The sequence below is a fragment of the Nothobranchius furzeri genome, chromosome 11 (genome assembly GCF_043380555.1).
Source record: "Nothobranchius furzeri strain GRZ-AD chromosome 11, NfurGRZ-RIMD1, whole genome shotgun sequence".
Classification (NCBI taxonomy): Eukaryota; Metazoa; Chordata; class Actinopteri; order Cyprinodontiformes; family Nothobranchiidae; genus Nothobranchius; species Nothobranchius furzeri.
This window is the reverse complement of record NC_091751.1, coordinates 69270352-69290893: the sequence shown is the minus strand read 5'-3', so window position 1 is coordinate 69290893 and position 20542 is coordinate 69270352. Positions and strand designations below refer to the sequence as shown.

Sequence of the window (20542 nt, the reverse complement as noted above, 5' to 3'; positions counted from 1 at the left end):
GTTTACCCATTTAACAATAGATTCACTAGGATAAATACAATAAAGTTTATCGCTCACCAAATAGAATATTTACTAAGCAATCATGGTGTACTCATGGACACATTGCTTGGTGTGTGTGTGTGTGTGTGTGTGTGTGTGTGTGTGTGTGTGTGTGTGTGTGTGTGTGTGTGTGTGTGTGTGTGTGTGTGTGTGTGTGTGTGTGTCTGCTCTGTCTTCTCCATCCCCAGTGAGTCGTGGAGGATGGCTGCTTATACTGAGCCAGGATTATCTGGAGGTTTCTTCCTGTTAAAAGGGAGTTTTCCTCTCCACTGTCGCTAAATGCTTGCTTAGTATGAGGATTGCTGTATAGTCACTGACACTAGTCAGTGACTCGATGCAATTTGCTGGGTTCCTTATATAGGAAACATTATTTCTGATTGGCTTAATGAATTGGAATGTTTATTATGTGAAGTGCCTTGAGACGACTCTTGTCGTGATTTGGCGCTATATAAATAAACTTGAATTGAATTGAGTTACACAATGAGGATATTCCTTCAGCACGATTACAGATATTTATGAGTTTTACTCGTTTCATGCTCGTATTCGTCAAAAATGTTTTATCTGTACCGGATACTCGTCTGAAGCGAGTATCCGGCTCATCCCTAGTAAATATTTAATGTTGCCTGTTATGTAGCTACATGCAGGTCATGGGTTAAGACAGCACAATCAATCCACCTTCATATCTAGGAGGCTAAATAACTCAATCTGAGGAATAATATCCCCTTACAGCTTGACTGTTCAAGAAATATGTTGAACACACCTTATAAATAAATGAATATTTGAAAATAACCATACAATAATATTTCACTAATGTGGTCCCCCGTTGGTTTTTGGGTTAAGTCTGTGTGTCTGTATGGTGTTGTTTCTGCTGAACGTGACCTTTGGGTTAGTTCTTCTGCGTGAGCCACTTAGATTGTTTCTAATCTGTCTTTTTCTTTGTGTTTACAGAAAACTTCACACATTTTCAGTGGGAGGACATTAGTTTAAAAGCAAAGGACATTGATAAAGTTCGAGCATTTCACTTTAATTGTTTAAGGTCATGTTAACCCATACTATCTGACATAGTGTGAAGAAAGCAAAGTCAACTCTGGTTTCTGTTTCTGTTAGAGCACCAGATGTCTTTAATCACTCGTCGATGGTGAGGGAACCAAAGGCAGAAGTTGTTAATTAAAGTGGGAAAAAGCTGCAAACACCCTGATGAGAAAACACAATATCAAAAGAATGTGTTACTTACTAATAAATAAAATGTAATAATAATGATTTTTGGAAAAGTTAAACCCAAGAACAACACTTACACGTTGATAGTCTGTTTGGTGGCAACCTAAAAAAAAAAAATAGAAAAAACATAAATAAATAGCATTAATAGCACATTAAGGTTTTTAGGACAACCAGTTTAGATAAAGACTAGAGATGTACTGATTTCAGTACCAGCATCAGGTTTTGGGACAAGACCACATACTGTGGTGTCGACTAGAGCTTTGGAGCCATACGCGTGTACTCATACTCATAAAAGTACTCTAATAGGACCCAATACCAATGTGATGGAAGCTTTTCCCTCTTAACAGATGGTATCAGCTTGGGCTCTAATGCAGTAATGCGTCTTAAAGTGCTGGTGTGTATTTGTCCTGGCAATAGGGGGCAGCACATACCTAAATCACTGCAAGCAAGTAGTAATTTTGTGTTCGGAGAGGGGGTGCCAAGATGGCTGAGTAAGTAGACGCTTACTGCCGAGCTCTGCAAATGTAACTCTACAATAAGGTAAAAACATCACGTCAAATCAAGAGTTTTTGAGCTCTTTTGTTTCTCAACCAAAAAAGAACAAGTTTTTGAGAAGTAAGCGGCAAAATGTCTAACCGGGATAACAAGAGACCGTCGAGCAGTTCCAGAACAAAACTAATGCTAATGGCTGATGCTAACAAGGCAGATGATAACCAGGCAGCTGCGCTGGTGAATTCATTGGTTGACAACTGTCATAATTATGCGGCTGCCTCACTTCCTCTTACAATAACGGACGAATTGATGGATGAGTTTCCACCTCTACCCATCACACCCAGCCAATCTCCAGCGCCAAAGAAAGCGATGCACTCCAAGGAAGGTAACGTGGATGTCGTTGAAGCATTGTCAAAACTAATAAATAAAAGGATGGATGACCTTGCACTACAGATTGCTGGTATTAGAAAGACTGCTGACTTTGCATGTGAGGAAATACGAAATGTGAAAGGCAGAGTTGGCTCTTTGGAGCAGAAAATCGCTAAAGAGGAAGGTCGCGTGGATACCAACCAGCAGAGAATCACAGACCTGGAACGAAACTCCAGACGGCAGAACCTCAGGCTGTTTGGTGTTAAAGAAGCTGAGCGGGAAGATGTATGGAAGGGTGCTGTTAAGATCTGTCAGGCAGTGCTGCCTGAAAGTAAAAATTGTCTACGGGAAGCTATCGACACTGTGCACTGCGTCAGCCCTAAACGCCCAAACAGCACCAGGCCCAGAGCTATCATTATCCAGTTCGTCTCCTGCAGGATCAGAGATGATCTGTGGAATGCCGCGAAGACAGCCCCATACCTGAAGGAGAACCGTGACCTGAAGTTTGCAGAGGACCTCTCAAAGGAAGATAGAGATCGTCAGAGCAAACTGTGGCCCATTATTAAGCAAGCTCGCAAGGAGAACAAAAAGGCCTACTACGTCGGATGTCGAGGTTTTGTGAATGGGACAGAAGTTTTTCCGTCCTCAGAATGAAAATGGAGAATAATGGATAAATAAGAAAGAAGGTTAAAACTGCCAGGAAGTACAACTGCTTATGTTTGCTGTTTATTTTTATGCATTTGATATTTTGGTTATTGAGAAGTTAATGTTATAACACTTTTACCAAATTTTTTTTATAAATGCAGTGCTCGGTCCCTTTTTGATACTTACTTTTCTATTAAACACTATCTATTAGTTCTATTCACATTTCTAATTGTTCAGTTTCTGTTTTCTATACTGTAATTTTCTATTGTTTCTCTTAATGCCAGGGGGTTAAAACAATCTTGTAAACGTAAAGCTCTATTTTTGTTTGCTAAAAAAATGTCATAGTGATTTCTGTTTTTTCCAAGAAAGCCATTCTGTTTCCACTGACGTGAACTTCTGGTAATCCCAGTGGGGTAACGATATCTGGTATTCGCATGGCTCAGAGAGGTCAGCTGGGGTCACAACTCTCAAAGGTTCTTTCGGTGGTACTGTTCTACAATCAGACTGTGATTCCTTAGGTCATTATATTTGTTTGGTAGTCGAATACAATCACTACATTTTCATAATTGTTAATGTATATGGTTATAATATCAAGTCCGAAAATGATAAATTAATTGACTCATTAGATACGAGAATTACTTTTTGGCTTTCTAAATATCCTAGCTCACTTTTGTTAATAGGCGGAGATTTTAATGTATCGCTCAATGATACTATAGATAGATGGCCCCCAGCACAACGTTTTAAAAGTAACTTGAGGATGGAAGCATTTATGGATAAATTTAATGTAACTGATATTTGGAGAGAGAAATTTCCTGATGATATGTCATTTACATGGAGTAACCACTCTGGTTCAAGGAAATCACGTATTGATTTTTGGTTAATTTCTAAAAATCTGTCCAAAGATAGCATTACGGTCAATATCCTCACAACGCCACTCACTGACCATAGAGCAATATACATCAATTTACAATTTCTTCCTACTGAATATATTAATAGATCTTCATATTGGAAGTTGAATAGTTCACTTTTGAACCATACATTTATAAAAGCTGAAGTTCCACGATTGTTAAAACACTTTTTCAACAAGGGTAATATTGAGAAGTCTTACAGTATAAACTGGGAACTTTTTAAATTTGAAACGGGTAAATTTTTGAGACAGTATGGGGCAAAAATGGCTAAGGCAAGATCAGAAGAGGAAGACAAATTAATTGTTCAAATTTCATCAATATATCAACTGCCACCAGATGAAGTCTCAGAGGAGGATAAATTGCAACTTAGGACCCTTCATTCTAAACTTGACGAGCTTTATCGCCAGAAAGCTGAAGGTGCTTTTGTTCGTTCAAGAAAAAAATGGATAGAGGAAGGAGAACAGAACTCTGCTTATTTTTTCCGTTTAGAAAAATCTAGATCTAAATCCAATACCATCCATCAGTTGAACATTAATGGTACGATCACTAATGATGCCAAAACCCTCTCTCAATTTTGCTGTAAATTTTACTCAAAGTTGTATGAATCAAAATATAAGGCAAATGTTGCTACTCAGTTCATCGACTCTGTAAATAATATAAGAGTAATTAAAACTGCAGATAGGCTTTATTGTGACAGTTCGTTCACTGAAAAAGAGATACTGGACTCCATTAATCTTCTTAAGAACAACAAGTCTCCAGGCACAGATGGCTTGGTAGCAGAATTTTATAAAATGTTCTCTTCCCAGTTAGCACCATTTCTGTTACAGGTTTATAACGAAAGCATTGAAAAGGGCACTCTTCCACCCACCCTCACACAAGGACTCATTACTCTAATTCCTAAACCTAAGAAGGACTTACTTTCCATAGATAATTGGAGGCCAGTAAGCCTCCTAAATAATGATTATAAAATTCTAGCTCTATTGCTGGCCAGGAGAATTAAAGATGTTTTGGATGATGTTATAGATGAGACACAATCGGGATTTATGACAAAAAGGCACATCTCCAATAATATTAGACTCGTCTTAGATATCCTGGACTACTCTGACCTAATCCTTGATGATTCATTTATCCTTTTCCTTGACTTCTACAAAGCTTTTGACTCTATTGAGCATGAATTTATATTTCTCTCACTCAGGAAATTTGGCTTAGGTGATTTCTTCTGCAACGCCATCAAAACTTTATACTCTGGCGCAAATAGCTCTATCAGAATGAAAAATGGCACCACATCTCGTTTTTGCCTGAATCGAGGTGTACGCCAAGGGTGCCCCATCAGCCCTTATCTTTTTTTACTTTGTACCCAAATTCTCGCCTCTTATATTGCTAATAGTCCTATGAAAGGTATAAACATAGCAAACAGAGAGGTTGTCATCAGCCAACTGGCAGATGATACCACAAATTTTCTTAAAAATGCTAATCAGGTGTCAATTGCCCTGAAAATTTTAGATGACTTCTCAAAAGCTTCTGGATTCATATTAAATTTAAACAAATGTCAGTTATTACCTATCAACAATTGTAATGATCATAGTATTTGTAATATAGCTATTCAACACGAAGTAACATATTTAGGCTTGATTATCTGTAAAGATCAAAAAACCAGAATTACCTCTAATTTCTCTCCAATAATTAAAAAAAACCAATCTAAGTTAAATCAGTGGTTACAAAGAGATTTAAGTTTAAGAGGACGAGTGTTGCTCTCCAAAGCAGAAGGTTTGTCTCGCCTGACTTATGCTGCCATATCTCTGCATGTGGACAACAGAACTTGTGGGGAGATTGACCGAATGCTCTTCAACTTCTTGTGGAAAAACAAAACACATTACATTAGAAAGAGTGTAATAATGAACGACTATCAACATGGAGGACTCAATATCTTGGACTTCACTACCTTAAACAACACATTTAAAATTAACTGGGCAAAACATTTTCTTAAAAATCCTGTCTCCATTTGGAATTTTATTCCTCACTATATCTTCTCTAAATTTGGTGGTCTAACTTTTATCCTGGGTTGTGACTACAATGTAGGAAAGCTTCCAGAAAAACTTTCAATGTTTCACAAACAAGTTCTTTTAGCCTGGTCACTGATTTATAAACATAATTTTACTCCCCATACATACTTGATCTGGAATAACAGGAACATAGTGTATAAAAATAAGTCATTGTTTTTCTCTAATTGGGTTGAGAAACAGATCATTTTTGTGAATCAGTTGTATAATACTAATGGACAGCTTATGTCTTACACAGAACTCCTAAACACATATAAATTTCCGGCAACTCCCAAAGAATATGCCATACTGTTTGCTGCAATACCTATGGGTGTCAGAATGCTTTTTAAAGATGTTCTACCAGTTGTACCGCCTATTTCTCCTCCCGACCCTGTGAACACATACGTAGGAAAAGTTTGTCTTATTGAGCATAAAAATAGTAATAGGAATATTCGTGCTTTATTTCAGAGAGAATCCTTATCTGTTCCTTATGTGATTTTTTATTGGAATTCCTTTGTCACTGACATCAGTTGGGAAAGAGTATGGACCATTCCTAATAAGTATTTTGTGACAAATAAGGTCAAAGAAGTTTCATTCAAAATACTTCATAAGTGTTACCCAGCTAATCACTATATGACAAAGTTTAAGAGGGACATTGATGTGAATTGCTGTTTTTGTGGAAGCCACCCTGAGACTGTTCAGCACCTCTTCTGGATCTGTTCACATGCTACAACGTTTTGGAAAGACTTTAGCAGATTTATTACCGGACAGCTGTGCAAGGACTTTGTTTTAAAATGGGAAAATGTTGTATTTTGTTTTTTTCGCAAGCACAGAAAGGAAGATGTATACTTTGTTATAAATTTATTAATTATTCTAGCTAAATTCTATCTCCACAAATGCAAATATAGTAACCAAAAACCTAATTTCAAGCACTATTATAGTGACACTCTATCTTACATAAAATTGATTAGCGGATCACTAAACAAAAAAGCTTTAAAAACTATATCTATTTGCACCACCTATAAGTTATTTGGATGTGTGTAACATTTCTGTAGTACACCCCCTGGCATAGGTTTCATCTTTGTTCAATTTTGTATGCAATTTGATTGTATATTTTCACCTTGTTCAATAAAGTTTTGAAGAAAAAAAAAGTAATTTTGTGTTCGAGTGAGACCTTAGCAACGGATGGCCATTAGGGTAAAAAAAATCTCTAGGAGGGTCATAGCAAAATTGTTTTGCATGTTTGGATGAGGATTTAGCAACACAGATTGATCACTCGTGCTGTTTGGTTGATTGTTTCTCGTTCAATCTAAAGGATATTTATTTTGAAATTTAATAGGCATTTTCTCTGTAAAGGACCACAAAATACAAAAGAGATGATTGCGGGCAAGCCACACTGTCCAAAGAGAGCCTGGATTCCTGCAGCAAGACAGTTTGAGAGGCTAATTTTGATCATGGTAAGTCTTTGTGATTAAGTATTCGTTAATTAGAGAAATCTTTTTTAAAACATCCATCTTCGTGTGTTTAAACTTTATTGCTTTCACATTCTGATTCAGGTGTGTCAACCCGCGATCATAATAATAATAATAAATAAATAAGCTACTGGATTAATAAAGGCTTACCCGGATTCACAGTCACAGTGAGGATTTATCCGTTTTCTTTGGCCATCACCCACAGGTGATGTAAATAACGCTGTAACTCTGATCGTGGGGGCTGAGTGACTCATGCTGTTAGCATGGCCACGGCTTTCTGCTTTACAGAAGAGATCAGTTCGACTTTCCTTGGGGAAAAAAAATATCGTAGGCTTCCTGTCACGTTGAGAGAAAGGTTGGACCCAATGTGCAGGAACCACGACGACTCGAGGAGATGACGTGTGTAAAAACAAAGTCTTTAAAAAATCCAAAAGGGCTTGATACCAAGGGAGTAGAGCCCTGCACTGAAGTGCTAGGCCTGCGGGTCTGCGGGCCGGGCTTCGGGCCAACAACTGTGTAATTACCTCGGACACGGGCCGGGCGCCTTTATTTTTAATCGAATTCATTGAAAAAAACTGAAACATTGAACGCAGCAGCACCTGCCTGCTTCTCACGCACCGGCACCCGTTAGCTCAAAGGTCTGTGTGGTTCATAAACGCGCCTATATAAACAAATTCTCAAACTGCTGATTGAAACATGTGCCCCTATTCTAATACGCCATTTTATGTCCACTTTGATGTCAGAAACCATTCGTTTATTCTCATGAAAACGGCAGCATTCTATTTTTCTGTGAATAAATTCGCTCTGCAGTTAAAAAAATACAGCATTCATTGCTGTTTTTTTCTAACTGGAGAGCGAATTTTCAGAGCGGCAGATTAAATTTACAAATGCATCCAATTACTATAGTGTTCATAAATTTCATCTGCCGCTTGAAAAATACGCTGTTAGAAAAAAAAAGCTGCATTGATGCTGTTTTTCTTTCTTTTCTTTCTTTCTTTCTTTCTTTCTTTCTTTCTTTCTTTCTTTCTTTCTTTCTTTCTTTCTTTCTTACTGCAGAACGCTTCCCACAGATAATTAGAATGCTGAGCATTCTATCACGCTAAAACATTATGAAAGGTTAAAAAAAGGTCGGTCTCGGGTCGGGCCAGAGAATCCTGAAAACCTTTTCGGACCGGGTCGGGCTGGGGCTCCACCCCCTCGGGCCGGGCAGGACACGGGCTCAGATTTTAGGCCCGTGCAGGGCTCTAACTGGAGCTATAAATATTTAATTGACAGACATGCAAAGGCAGTTCATGAACAGTATTTTCTTGAAATGTGTTAAGGGGATATTAAGAGACAAACTATCTGCTGAAATCAAGGAATTCCATTGGTTTTCCTTCTGAGTGTTGCTCCTCCTCCTTCCTCAAGAAGTGCAAGAAGTCCGTGAGATCTAGAGCAGCCATCTACGGGTGGGAGGCAGATCTTGGGAGAAGCGAAGTGCACATTGATTCCTCCAGATGATGACCTCACCAGGCTGAAGTCCACCGATACGAGGGGGGGGGGGGGGGGGGGGGGGTTCGGGTTTTCACAGCATCTGTCTGCATTCCTTCGTGGGGGTTTTATTTGCTCGCCGCTCAAGGCTACCAGGGCGTCAGATTCAGATAACAAGAATTTGTTTGGGTCAGGCTGAGATAATTTTTCTTTAAACTGATCATTCCAGTCCTTCAGTGAAGCCAATTTTGGGTTTTAAACTTGTCCATACCGTCCGGTGACTCTCCGAGATGACATCCATTTTGCACACTAATACCGGTATCGCAGCTAGAACATTGTCCAGCTTACGATTCACCTCGAGTAACGTCCCAGTCTGTGAAGTCTCCACACGGACGGTGCTTTCCGTGGGTGCGGGTCACCCTCCAATCGCTCCAGTCTTCCCAAATTTCCAGAAAACCAGATATCCTCCCACTCCAATCAGGAGAAATCCAGTGATCATCAGATCAAATATCCACACGTCTTCGATATCCTCAATGGACAACTGGCTGAGGCATATGATCTTCCACTCCTTCCAGGAATCCAAAATATATCTCACCGGGTGTGTCCCCTGTGGACATGTGGGCAGGGGCGGCGTTAGGCCCGGCTACTTGGGCTGAAGCCCCGAATGTTTCATGAAAAGCCCCGGATCTAAAACGCGGAAGTAACATGCAGTACCAAAGTCCAACAGAGAGGGTGCAGCTGGCAGTAGTTTGTATACAGCCTGCCTGAGCCTCCACCACTGAAGAAGAAGCCCTTCAGCAGCCGGCTTCTTCTACACTCTCTGCCTGAAACGCATGAGTGAAGATGGACATAAGGACGTTTTTTAGACCAAAAGTACAACAACAGAACCCCAGCTTTGATGAGACTGGTGTTGACTCAGGTTTGTGAGTCTTATTTGAAAATATTTGTTGTGCTGCTGGTTTGCCTAAAGTTAGCTTACTATCAGGTAAAGTTGTTGGAGAAAGAAAGGGAATATTTACTATCATCTCACACTAAACACTAACAGGAACAATACTCTGCCCTGAACATGCTTAATATGTAGCTTCAGATTAAAAATTATGTGGTACAAGACAAATATATATGATGTTGACTAGTGCGTGTCACGTGTGTGTGTGTGTGTGTGTGTGTGTGTGTGTGTGTGTGTAAGCCCCGGATCTTCTTCAGTCCTAAATCCACCCCTGCATGTGGGAGCCCCCTGCTCCATTCTCATTGTTGAAAAAATCTTATCGATCACATTGAATGACCAGTTTATCAAATCCATGGTTAGTAAAAATAGAGTTTTTTAGAAGAAATGCAGAGAAGCGCTCTGTGGGCAGACAGGACAAAGAGCCTTGAAGAAAAAAAAATAAGTCGCAGAGAAACTTAGAAGAATCTTCTCCAAACACATCATCCCGGTAAACTTTAAACCCAACAACACTCTCAGACAGAAACTGGTCCATCCAGAAGACAAAACACCCAAACAGAAGCTCAGTGAGGTCGTTTACGCAGTCCATTGCAGTGAGGACTGTCCAGACCTTTACATCGGGGAAACTAGACAACAATTACACAAGAGCATGGCACAACACAAGAGAGCTCTTCAGGTCAAGAATCTGCAGTCCACCTACACCTGAAGGACAAGGGACACACCTTTGAAAATGATAAAGTACGACTTCCGGGTATGGCGGCGAAGCGAGTGGAAGCATAGTCAGGAGCTCAGCGAGGGTCCAGCATTTCCCCATTTTTTCAATACGGATAACATCAGACTTCGATAAATATTTATGGGGAAATACAAAACTAAAAAGATACAAACCACAGAAAGGAAAACCGACGAAGAGAAGGACGGAATGGCGACGAGGGAAGGGAATGAAGACGCCCAAAACACGATGGCCACGCTTCAAGCTAGCATGGAGGCTATCCGGGAGGAAATCATGGCTAGCCACGTAGATATGAAAAAACACTTCAGCGAAGCTTGGGAGACGATGAGAGTTGACATGAGGCAAGAGCTGGGGAGTTTTAAGGACGAGATCAACAAGAAAATGGATGAGGTGGGGGCCAACTTAAAAAGCGCGGAGACGAGAGTGGAAGAAATGGAGCAAAGAGTGGGAGAGGTGGCAGAGTGGAGCGCTAATGCTAAAGATGTGCTCCTTCGGACCGTAGAGGAACAACAGCGAATGCTGGCCAAGCTAACTGATCTGGAGACCCGGTCACGGAGGAACAACCTTCGTATATTTGGAATACCAGAGGACCGGGAAGCTGACAACCCGACTGAATATGTGGAGAAGCTCTTAAAGACTGAACTAGGTATGCAGAATGCAGAGTTGGGGATACAACGATGCCACAGATCACTCGGGCAGAAGCCTCCTGCACACGTGCCCCCCAGATCCATGATTGTGTGTTTCCTTGAATATAACATTAAAGAGCAAGTGCTGAAGAAGGCATGGTTGAAGAAAGATATACGAATAGAAGGACATCGGATTTACATGGATCATGACTACCCGATAGAAATCATCCAGAAACGAAAAGAATATGCCCCGTTACGGAAAATACTGAAAGAAAAAGGCATAAGATTCCAGACACCCGCCCCAGCAAGGCTCCGTGTCTTCTACAAAGATGGTCCAGTTACCTACACGAATGTGACATCAGCAAAGCTAGATCTTCAGAGGAAGGGCCTGCTGAAAGGAGGAGAAGATGAGGGATCTGGAGAACCGTCCAGCAGGGGACCAGCTCAAGGGACGTACAGGACTCAAGCAAGGCCAAAAGACAATTCGTGGACGGTCAGCGGACGAGAGCGAGGACGGGGAAGAGGCGTGGATGTTCAGGGGGCTCGGGAAAAACTTACACGTTTTCACCACCCATCCCAACTGAGAGACTGAAACTGGTTAAGAGGTTGTGAGTAAACATTCCGTTTAAGGTTGATTAACATAGGCAAAGAAACACTGTTTGAGGGAGTGAAGATAAATAATATTTAATTTTAAGATGCAGACTAGGATTGTAATCGTGTTCACTTATCAGTAGACAGCTGTGGTTTGACGAAAATTAATAATTGGACCGCTGGACGGAGAAGAAGAGAGTGCATTGTCGCCATCTACAGGGAGACAGGATGGTACCAGAGCAGACATCACACTCCCTTGAGGGGCCCTCCACAGAGAGAATTCCCCTCATAGTTTTAGAAGTGAATTTCTTACTTCTTTCACAGAAGTCATGTTCAAATGTATGTTTAGTTGTTGTTCGTTATGGCACAGGTTGTTGTTGTTTTTTTACGGGTCGGGTTGATCAGTGCAGGGAGAGCCTATTTTGTAAATGTTGTTTTAAGAGAACACCGTGTCATTTCAGGAATATAACATTGTATCATTAAACGTCAACGGGCTCCATAACCCCATTAAGAGGAAAAAGGTGGCTACTAAGATGAGAAGGGAAAAACAAGATATAGTTTTTTGGCAGGAGACCCACCTAAACAATAAGGAACATGAGAAATTAAAATGTTTGGGGTTCAAACAAATATACTACTCATCATATGGACAGAGACGTGCAAGGGGAGTGGCAATATTGATTGGAAATAAGACTAACTTTCAGTTAACTCAACAAATAGGGGACAGAAAAGGGCGATATGTTATGGTAGTGGGGCAAATTGATCATAAACCAGTGACTCTACTAAATGTTTACAGGCCGCCAGGCAATGATCAAGAATTTATTAAGAGATTATTTAATCTGATGGAGGAACACACTAAAGGAACCCTAATCTGTGGGGGGGATTGGAACGTACAACTACAGCCCCATTTAGACACCAACAATAAGACTAAAAGGATGAATCCGGAAACAAAAACAGTTAAAAAACTTCTTCAAGAAGGAAACATGATAGATGTCTGGAGGGAGCTGCATCCCAAGGAAAGGAGTTACACTTTTTTCTCATTTCCCCATAGAAAGTACTCCAGATTGGATTATTTCTTTATGACTAACACCGATAGACATAGAATCCTCAGATGTAAAATAGGAGTAAGAGATATATCAGACCACGCAGGGATCTACCTATCTATACATCTAGAGACTGAAATAAAACAAACTAGCTGGAAGTTGAATACAAGCTTGTTAAATGATCCCCAATGTATACAATTCATAAATGACGAGTATAAAAGCTATTGTGAACTAAATGATAATGAAGAGGTATCCCCTAGTATTGTATGGGATGCATCGAAGGCAGTAATAAGAGGAAAATTGATCAAGTGGTCCTCGAACAAAAAGAAAAAGAAACATAAACGAATGAATGAGTTATTAGCCAAATTAAAGAACTTAGAGACTAAGCACGCCACCGTTAAGGATCTACGAATATTGGAAGAGATTAATTTAACAACACGGGAATTAAATGATATATATGACAGACAGGAGGAATTAAACGCTAGATTTGTCAAGCAAAAATACTATGATTATGGCCCTAGGGCAAAGAAATTATTGGCTTGGAGAACTAAAAAACAGAATGAAGAAAGAGGAATTTATTGTATTAAAGATGAAGAGACTCAAATGCTGTGTTATACTGCTAAAGAGATACAAAACTCATTTGTAAACTATTACAAAACACTATACTCGCAGACCCGAGGGGTCGACCCTCTTCATATTAAGAAATTTTTACATTCTTTGGACCTACCTAACATTGGGAGGGAACAAAATAAAAAACTAATGCAACAGATTACTAAACAAGAACTGGATAAAGCCATTGCAAAGACAAAAACAAATAAAATGCCGGGTACGGATGGTTATACATCAGAATATTACAAAATCTTTAGAGATCTGCTCTCGCCACTATTATTGAACTGTTTCAACTATGTTTTAGAGGGAGGGGAGCCACCACCATCCTGGAGACAGGCAATAATCTCAGTGATCCCGAAGGGGGGTAAGGACAGAAGGCACTGCAGCTCATATCGACCAATTTCAATTTTAAATATGGATTATAGACTTTTCACCTCGATAATAGCAGACAGACTCAAAAATATAATACCTGAAATTATTGATGAGGATCAGACAGGATTTCTCAAGAACAGACAGATTCAAGACAGCGTAAGACGAACCCTACATATATTAGATTATATGAATAAAACCCCAAGCAAGTCAGTTGTCCTGAGCCTGGATGCGGAAAAAGCCTTTGATTCTGTCCGATGGGAATACCTTTTTCTGGCTATGGAACGATTTGGGTTCGTAGATTCTTTCATTCAGATGATTAGGAACCTATACTATCAACCCTCAGCGAGAATAAAAATAAATGGGAGTTTAACTGAAGCGGTGGGACTGGAAAGAGGTTGTCGACAGGGATGCCCGCTCAGCCCAGCCTTATTCGCCTTATTTATTGAACCACTAGCACAAGCCATTAGGGAGGACGACCAAATTAGGGGGATGAGGATAGGGAGGACAGAATACAAGATAGGTCTCTACGCAGACGATGTTCTACTGACTCTCGGGGACCCAGAAAAAAGTCTGCCCAATCTATTGACAAAGATGGAAATGTTTGGCGAACTCTCTGGATATAAAATAAACATCCAAAAAACTCAAGTGATTACATATAATTACACACCTACGGCAAGGATCAAAAACATATCCAAATTTAATTGGAACAATGAAATAATTACATATCTTGGTATTAAGATCCCCAAAACACTGACAGACATCTATGAAATAAATTACTCACCAATTACAAGGGAGCTAAAAGAAAACATTAAAAGATGGAGCATACTGCCACTTGACTTATATAATAGAATCAACATGATCAAAATGAATATATTGCCTCGACTTCTTTTCCTCTTTCAATCTATACCGGTTCATATACAAGCCAAACAATTTGCACTATGGAACAGAATGCTCTCGAGATTTATATGGAAGGGCCGCAAACCTAGAGTTAAATACACAACACTACAACTGCCTAGGGAGAAGGGTGGACTCTCCCTCCCAAACTTAGAAAGTTATTTTATAGCAGCACAATTAAGATATTTACTCTATTGGTGTGACCCATTGTATGTGGCAAAATGGAAAGATTTAGATATGACACAATTAAAATTACCACTACAGACAATATTAGGAGATAAAAAATTATATCTGGAAAAGGAAAAAAATTTTAAATGAATGGACTAAAACACCTTTAAAGATATGGTTTGACGAATGTGAGAAACATAAATCAGAAACCAACATAAAACAACTTAGATGGGTCAAAAGCGATAGGGAATTCTCCCCGGCACAAATAGATGGCCGCTACGCGGCATGGTCGACAAAAGGGATCGGACCATTTTGCTCAATAGCAGGGAGGGATGGACTACATAGTTTTGACAAATTAAGGGACACATATGGTTTGGAAAACCTGGATTTTTTTAGATATCTCCAGGTCAGGTCTTATTACAACAGTAACATAAAAAACACGGAAGAACAGAGAGACGGCCTAGTCTCCCTTATAAAAGAGGCATATCAAAGTAAGATTAAAAACAAACAAATTACTAAACTTTATCAGAATCTACAATCACTCAAAGACCAATCAACTAATTATATAAAAATTAAATGGGAAAGGGAAGCACAAATCACCATATCGGATGAAAGCTGGGCAACTATATGTGAAACACAGAGGAAAACTACCAGTTCGGGTTACTGGAGGGAATTCACTTGGAAAATTTTTATCAGGTTCTTTATAACCCCTAAAATAAAATGCAAACAGAGAGGCCAACAGAGAGAAGGACATTGCTGGAGACAATGTGGGGAAAACATGGCAGACCACTTCCATATTTTTTGGAAATGCCCGGTAATTCAGCCATATTGGAGGGAGATGGTCGACACAATGACAGTCGTGACGGGTTGTGAGGTAGTTAAGGATTTCTGTACTGTTTACCTGGGTGATATCCCATCAGTAGTCCCCACAAGAGACAAATATTTAATGAATATCATGTTGGCAGCAGGCAAAAAAGCGCTTACCAGGAAATGGCTAGAGAAGAATGCCCCAACAAGTAAAGACTGGCAGGGAATAATCGAGGAAATATATAAGATGGAAAAACTGACAGCCCTTTTGAACCTTAAATTAGATCGTTTTCATAAGAATTGGGAGAAATGGGAGAGATTTACTCACAGCAACAGCACACAATGATGGAGGGCAGGTTGTATAACTAAGATTTAGCCTACTCGCAAATGTTTACTGGATGTGGAAGAGCCTGTTGTGGATACAAACACTTTATAATGGACTGGAAACACCCGGTAAGAACAACGTCAGAGGCGGAACATTAAGGGCTACATAGACCCCGACATATGGACAAAACCAGAGGTCATGGGACTCTGAAGAGAAGAGAGGATGGCTTGCCCGGAACAGGGCGGACCCGACGGTTCCACTGTGCCAACTGTTATTGTTATTGTTATTGTTGGTATATGTTTTATGTACCTTAACAAAACTTTCAATAAAAAGAAAATAAAAAAAAAATAAAAAAAAAAAGAAAATGATAAAGTACACATTCTGGACAGAGAAGATAGATGGGGAGAGGAGTAAAAGAAGCTATCTATGTCAAACGTGAAAAAACCCACTTTAAATAGGGGAGGGGCTTAGATTTCACCTTTCCAGTTCCTATAATGCAGCTTTGGTTCTCATTCCTAATCAGCTTCAGTCTAGGTCACACCTTCCTGCATCTAATCAACACGACTCCCTCTCAATAGAGGCCAACGACTCATCAGGAGGTAGACAGTTGTCTTCATTTGAACCCTTTGGGTGATCCAACATCGGAAAAACAATACAAATCTAAGGAAAACTCCGATCTCATCAATGTGGTCGTCTTTTCAGGTTGAGACTTATCCAGTTTACTCAGAAAATGACTTGCGCTGCAGCCTCACGACAACTTCATCTCTTCTAAAGTAGCTGGTCTGCATCAGCAGACAGTACGGAAAAACACAGACAACACTGCTGCTTTTAGGTTTCAACAAACCAAAGAACGTGTTTCTGGTTATCATAACTTTCTCTGAACAGCGTTAGTTCTTGGATCAAAATCCAGGATCATTTAACCCTTTGGGCCCTGGCGCCTCCAAATTGGGGGCCTTTGGAGCTTCATGCCCCAAGTGTCAGTGATTGTTTGCATTCCCCGAGCACCGCTACAGCTACAATCGAAACAGTTTAGATAGTAAACAAAGCAATTTTTGGATTTTGATACATTAAGATAAAATAATACTTTATTTCAGAAAAGCTGCCCTGTGTGAAAGTGCTGACAGGATGGAGGTTGTGAGTTCAAATTCCATTTAGGAAATGTAGTCTATTGTTTTATTTATTCCAGGGGTCCTCAGCTACATTTGTTCAAGATTTTTTTCCCAGCAGACACCAGAGAAGGTCAGATCTCTTCTAAAATAAAGTTCAAACATCATTGTATCTTAATTTATTACTATTTTAAATGGCCTTGTTTCCCATCTGGGCTGTTTGATTGTGGCACAGGAGCTAAGTGCTCGCCCGTAATCAGAAGGTTGCAGGTTCGAGCCCCGCTCAGTCTGTCGCTGTCGTTGTGTCCTTGGGCAAGACACTTAACCCACGTTGCCTGCTGGTGGTGGTCGGAGGGACCGGTGGCGCCAGTGCTCGGCAGCCTCGCCTCTGTCAGTGCGCCCCAGGGCAGCTGTGGCTACATTGTAGCTCATCCCCACCAGGGTGTGAATGTGTGTGTGAATGGGTGAATGGCTGATTGTGTTGTAAAGCACCTTGGGGGGTTACAGGACTAGAAGGCGCTATATCAAATACAGGCCATTTACCATTTAGTTGTGCTTGGAGAATGTGGACGGTTGTAGATGTTTGGGACATGAAACTGTAGAGGCCCCCAATTGGGGGGGGGGGGGGGGGGGGTTAGACAGGTTATCTGTGTTTACTGGCAACAAAAGATCAAAACTGTGTAAAAAAAAAGTGAAATTGATCATATTTTACTTACAGTCAGCTATAAGTATTCTTCTGTTTTGGCACCGAATAAATGTCCAGTAGTATTCCCAACCTTGTCTGCACCCTATAGGTATTGTGTTTCCTTCCTTGATCTTTTTAATGTCATATTGGCCAGAACCATAATGCTGAGCAGGATCAAACATACAGTCTGAAACTTCTGCAAACCAACAGAAAATAACAAAATCAGAACATATTCAATGATATGATAAGCATTTGGACCGAAATGAGTTGCAACTTGTTTGCAGACGTCTGATTGTAACCATGTGGTGTTACTACAACCACATCTGACCCGTGCATGAAGGTCCTTGAATCCAGGTTCCAGCTCTGCAGGTGATGGATTTCTCAGCGTTCTGCGGATCTGTGTCGTGTCCTTCTTCACACTGGTAATGCAGTTTAGAATGATCAGGATACACTTCCTGGGGTTTCTGGTGAACGATGACTGCATTGGGGATCTTAGGAGGTTTGTCACAAGCAGAACTCTTCTCTGTTAAAAAGAACAATGATTGTTGAAGACAAAGAGAGAAAACAGAGTTTAGAGTTGGTTCTGTTTGTTCTGACCAGAACGTCTGATGTACTTACTCTCACAGACAAGCAGAAGAGACCATTTCCCGTTTGTACAACGGATAACGGAGGAGCTGCGCCTGGTTAGATATCCTGAGTTACACGATACTGTAATCCTTTGACCGTTTTCATACCAGCTCCTCTGACCCTGGATGTATCCGTTTGGGATGGTTGGTGGAAGGCAGGAGGCTTTAGCTGACAAACAGGAGAATCAGCTGATTAGTTCGACACGACCTTTAGTAACCTTGTGTAAAGCTAACACTTATTTTTAACAACAGCTGTTTTCATGTCATGCATCTGGGTCGTGTGTGGTTCCGTCCACCAATCAGACAAACCAGGTCTCAGTCTCACAATACGAGCGTCTGGTGGTCCAAACTAGTTTATATCAGATCTGTTCAAATGAAAAGGGAACCGACGGAGTTCACAACATTTATTGTACATTTTTATGTGTTTTTCTTTTTAAAAAATGTTTTTTCTCAGTGGAGACTCCTGTCACGTGGAGGTGTGGGTGGCGGCGGACCATGAGTGGTGGAGCTGACCCGGAGGCAGGAATGCAGGCACGGATAACATAAACATGGATTTAATGGCAGCGGATACGGCAGGAAACAACAAGACACAACGATGACCCGACAAGGGACACATGACGACGGGAGGTATAAATACACGGGGAACAATCAGGAACACACGGGCAGGTTAACAAGGGGCAGGAGAGAGTTGGAGTCAGAGGGAGGTAGGAGCAGATCCTGACAACTCCTGATGTTTCTTGTTTGTCTCTGTTCTCGACTGCTGAGTGGGCACCAAACACCTGGGCTCAATGTTCCCGTCTGACTACACCTGCTCCTCCTACCTGTAGATGCCGACTAGGCGGTCTCATGACAGGGTTTAGTTTATTGATGGTTTAAGTTACTACATAAAACTCTTGGTTTATTTACTTGAATTTACTCCTCAGTTTTGATTGTTTAAATCTGTGTTTCTACTTTCTATGACGAAGTTGCGAAGAGAACCTGCAGAAACATTCTCACAGTGAAACAAACACCTGAATTCTTACCAATGCACCGAGGTTCAGGAGACCACTTTCCATTTAGACACACGCTTGTTGCCCACCAGCCCTCCGCCAGCGGTTTATGATCCACATCGCAGGAAAAGGCCAGTGAGGATTTAGGAGCATACTCCAACTTTTCAGGAACAAAGTAGCCCCCGCTGAGGACCGGAGGAAAACAAGACTGAGCCGTTTCTGGCTCTAGAATAAAGATAAACAACAAGTGGCTGACGCTAAAGGCTTGCTTTAATGTTGAATAACAACCATTTTAGTTGTGAAGAGTTTAGGATTAAGATTTTTTTACCTGGAAGCAGAACCAGAAGCAACAATCCCAGGTACCTCACAGACATTTTGTTAGGAATAAAGACGTTGCTGAACAGATCACAGTAGAAATCCTAAATCTGGTCAGAATTTGTTAATCATTAGTTAGAGAACTCGAAACAGCGATTTGTTTTGTTTGCAGTCCAGATTTCAACATGATTTCCCGGACAGATGCGCTCCAAGGTCAGCGTTGTTACCAAACAGCTCAGTTTCACAGTGTTTGTCTCAAATTCTTCTTCATCACTTTTGTCCAAACTTTGTCTCATTTTCTGGTTGACCAACAAAAATAAACCTAAACGTACATCGACACCATTAAAACATGCTGCCGTGTTCATCCATTAATAATTCTTAAGGATATTTACTGTTAAAACATAAAAGTTTGCAGAAGAAAGATCATAAGATTATCTACTTTAAAGGGAATTTATGGAGTTTTGAATTTTTATGCTTTTTATGCCCCTTCAGGCCAAAAGCGTAACGGCAGCTTCAGGCCCTGTCCACACGTAGCCGGGGATCTGCCAAAACGTAGATATTTTTCTACGTTTTGGCCTGTCACCCACACGAAAACGCAGATTTTTCACACGAAAACGGATCTTTTTAAAAACTCCGGCCAAAGTGAAGATCTGCGTTTTCTCCGTTTTGGGTGTCTGCGTGTGGACGGACAAAACCGGAGTTTTAAGGTCCGCAACGTCACTTTCCGGGACAAAAAAATGCTGACATCACGTGTGCGACCTGTGTTTACACTAGCCGACAGCATGGATGCCCTCAGAGCTGCGCTCGCTTTATCAATTGTCCAAGCGCTTTCTGCTTGTTTGTTTTTGCAAGTGGAATTACTGCTCCTTGTGGAAGACCACAGACGAAGGACGAGGTTAAGAACGGGGGAAGTACTGCCGCCTACAGGTCTGGCATGTCCTTAACAACGTATTTATCCGGGTACGTGTGGACAGAGTTTTTTTTAAACGAGGTGGTGTGGATGCAAGTTTTTGGAGGGGTGGATATTCGTTTTTAAAAAACCCGGCTACGTGTGGACTAGACCC

General features: G+C 40.7%; 1 protein-coding gene across 1 annotated transcript; it reads right to left on the bottom strand.

Moving 5' to 3' along the window:
* Nucleotides 1-1042: 1042 nt before the first annotated feature.
* Nucleotides 1043-19645, bottom strand: LOC107395247 (complement factor H-related protein 2). The gene is made up of 7 exons (XM_054736850.1): nt 19492-19645; nt 19197-19388; nt 18167-18343; nt 17877-18071; nt 17580-17744; nt 1335-1360; nt 1043-1233 (listed from the first exon to the last, which is right to left on the bottom strand). Exons 1-7 carry the CDS (start codon nt 19535-19537, stop codon nt 1207-1209), a joined length of 828 nt encoding a protein of 275 aa, XP_054592825.1. The 5' UTR covers nt 19538-19645; the 3' UTR covers nt 1043-1206.
* Nucleotides 19646-20542: the final 897 nt, after the last annotated feature.

Bases quoted from the DNA above. Each gene is read 5' to 3' on its own strand.
- LOC107395247 (XM_054736850.1), bottom strand. From the start codon at position 19,537: ATGTCTGTGAGGTACCTGGGATTGTTGCTTCTGGTTCTGCTTCCAG. The intron at 18,072-18,166 runs GTAAGTACATCA...TCTTTTTAACAG, and splicing joins TCTTCTGCTTGTCTGTGAGA to AGAAGAGTTCTGCTTGTGAC. The intron at 1,234-1,334 runs GTAAGTGTTGTT...TTTTCTCATCAG, and splicing joins ACCAAACAGACTATCAACGT to GGTGTTTGCAGCTTTTTCCC.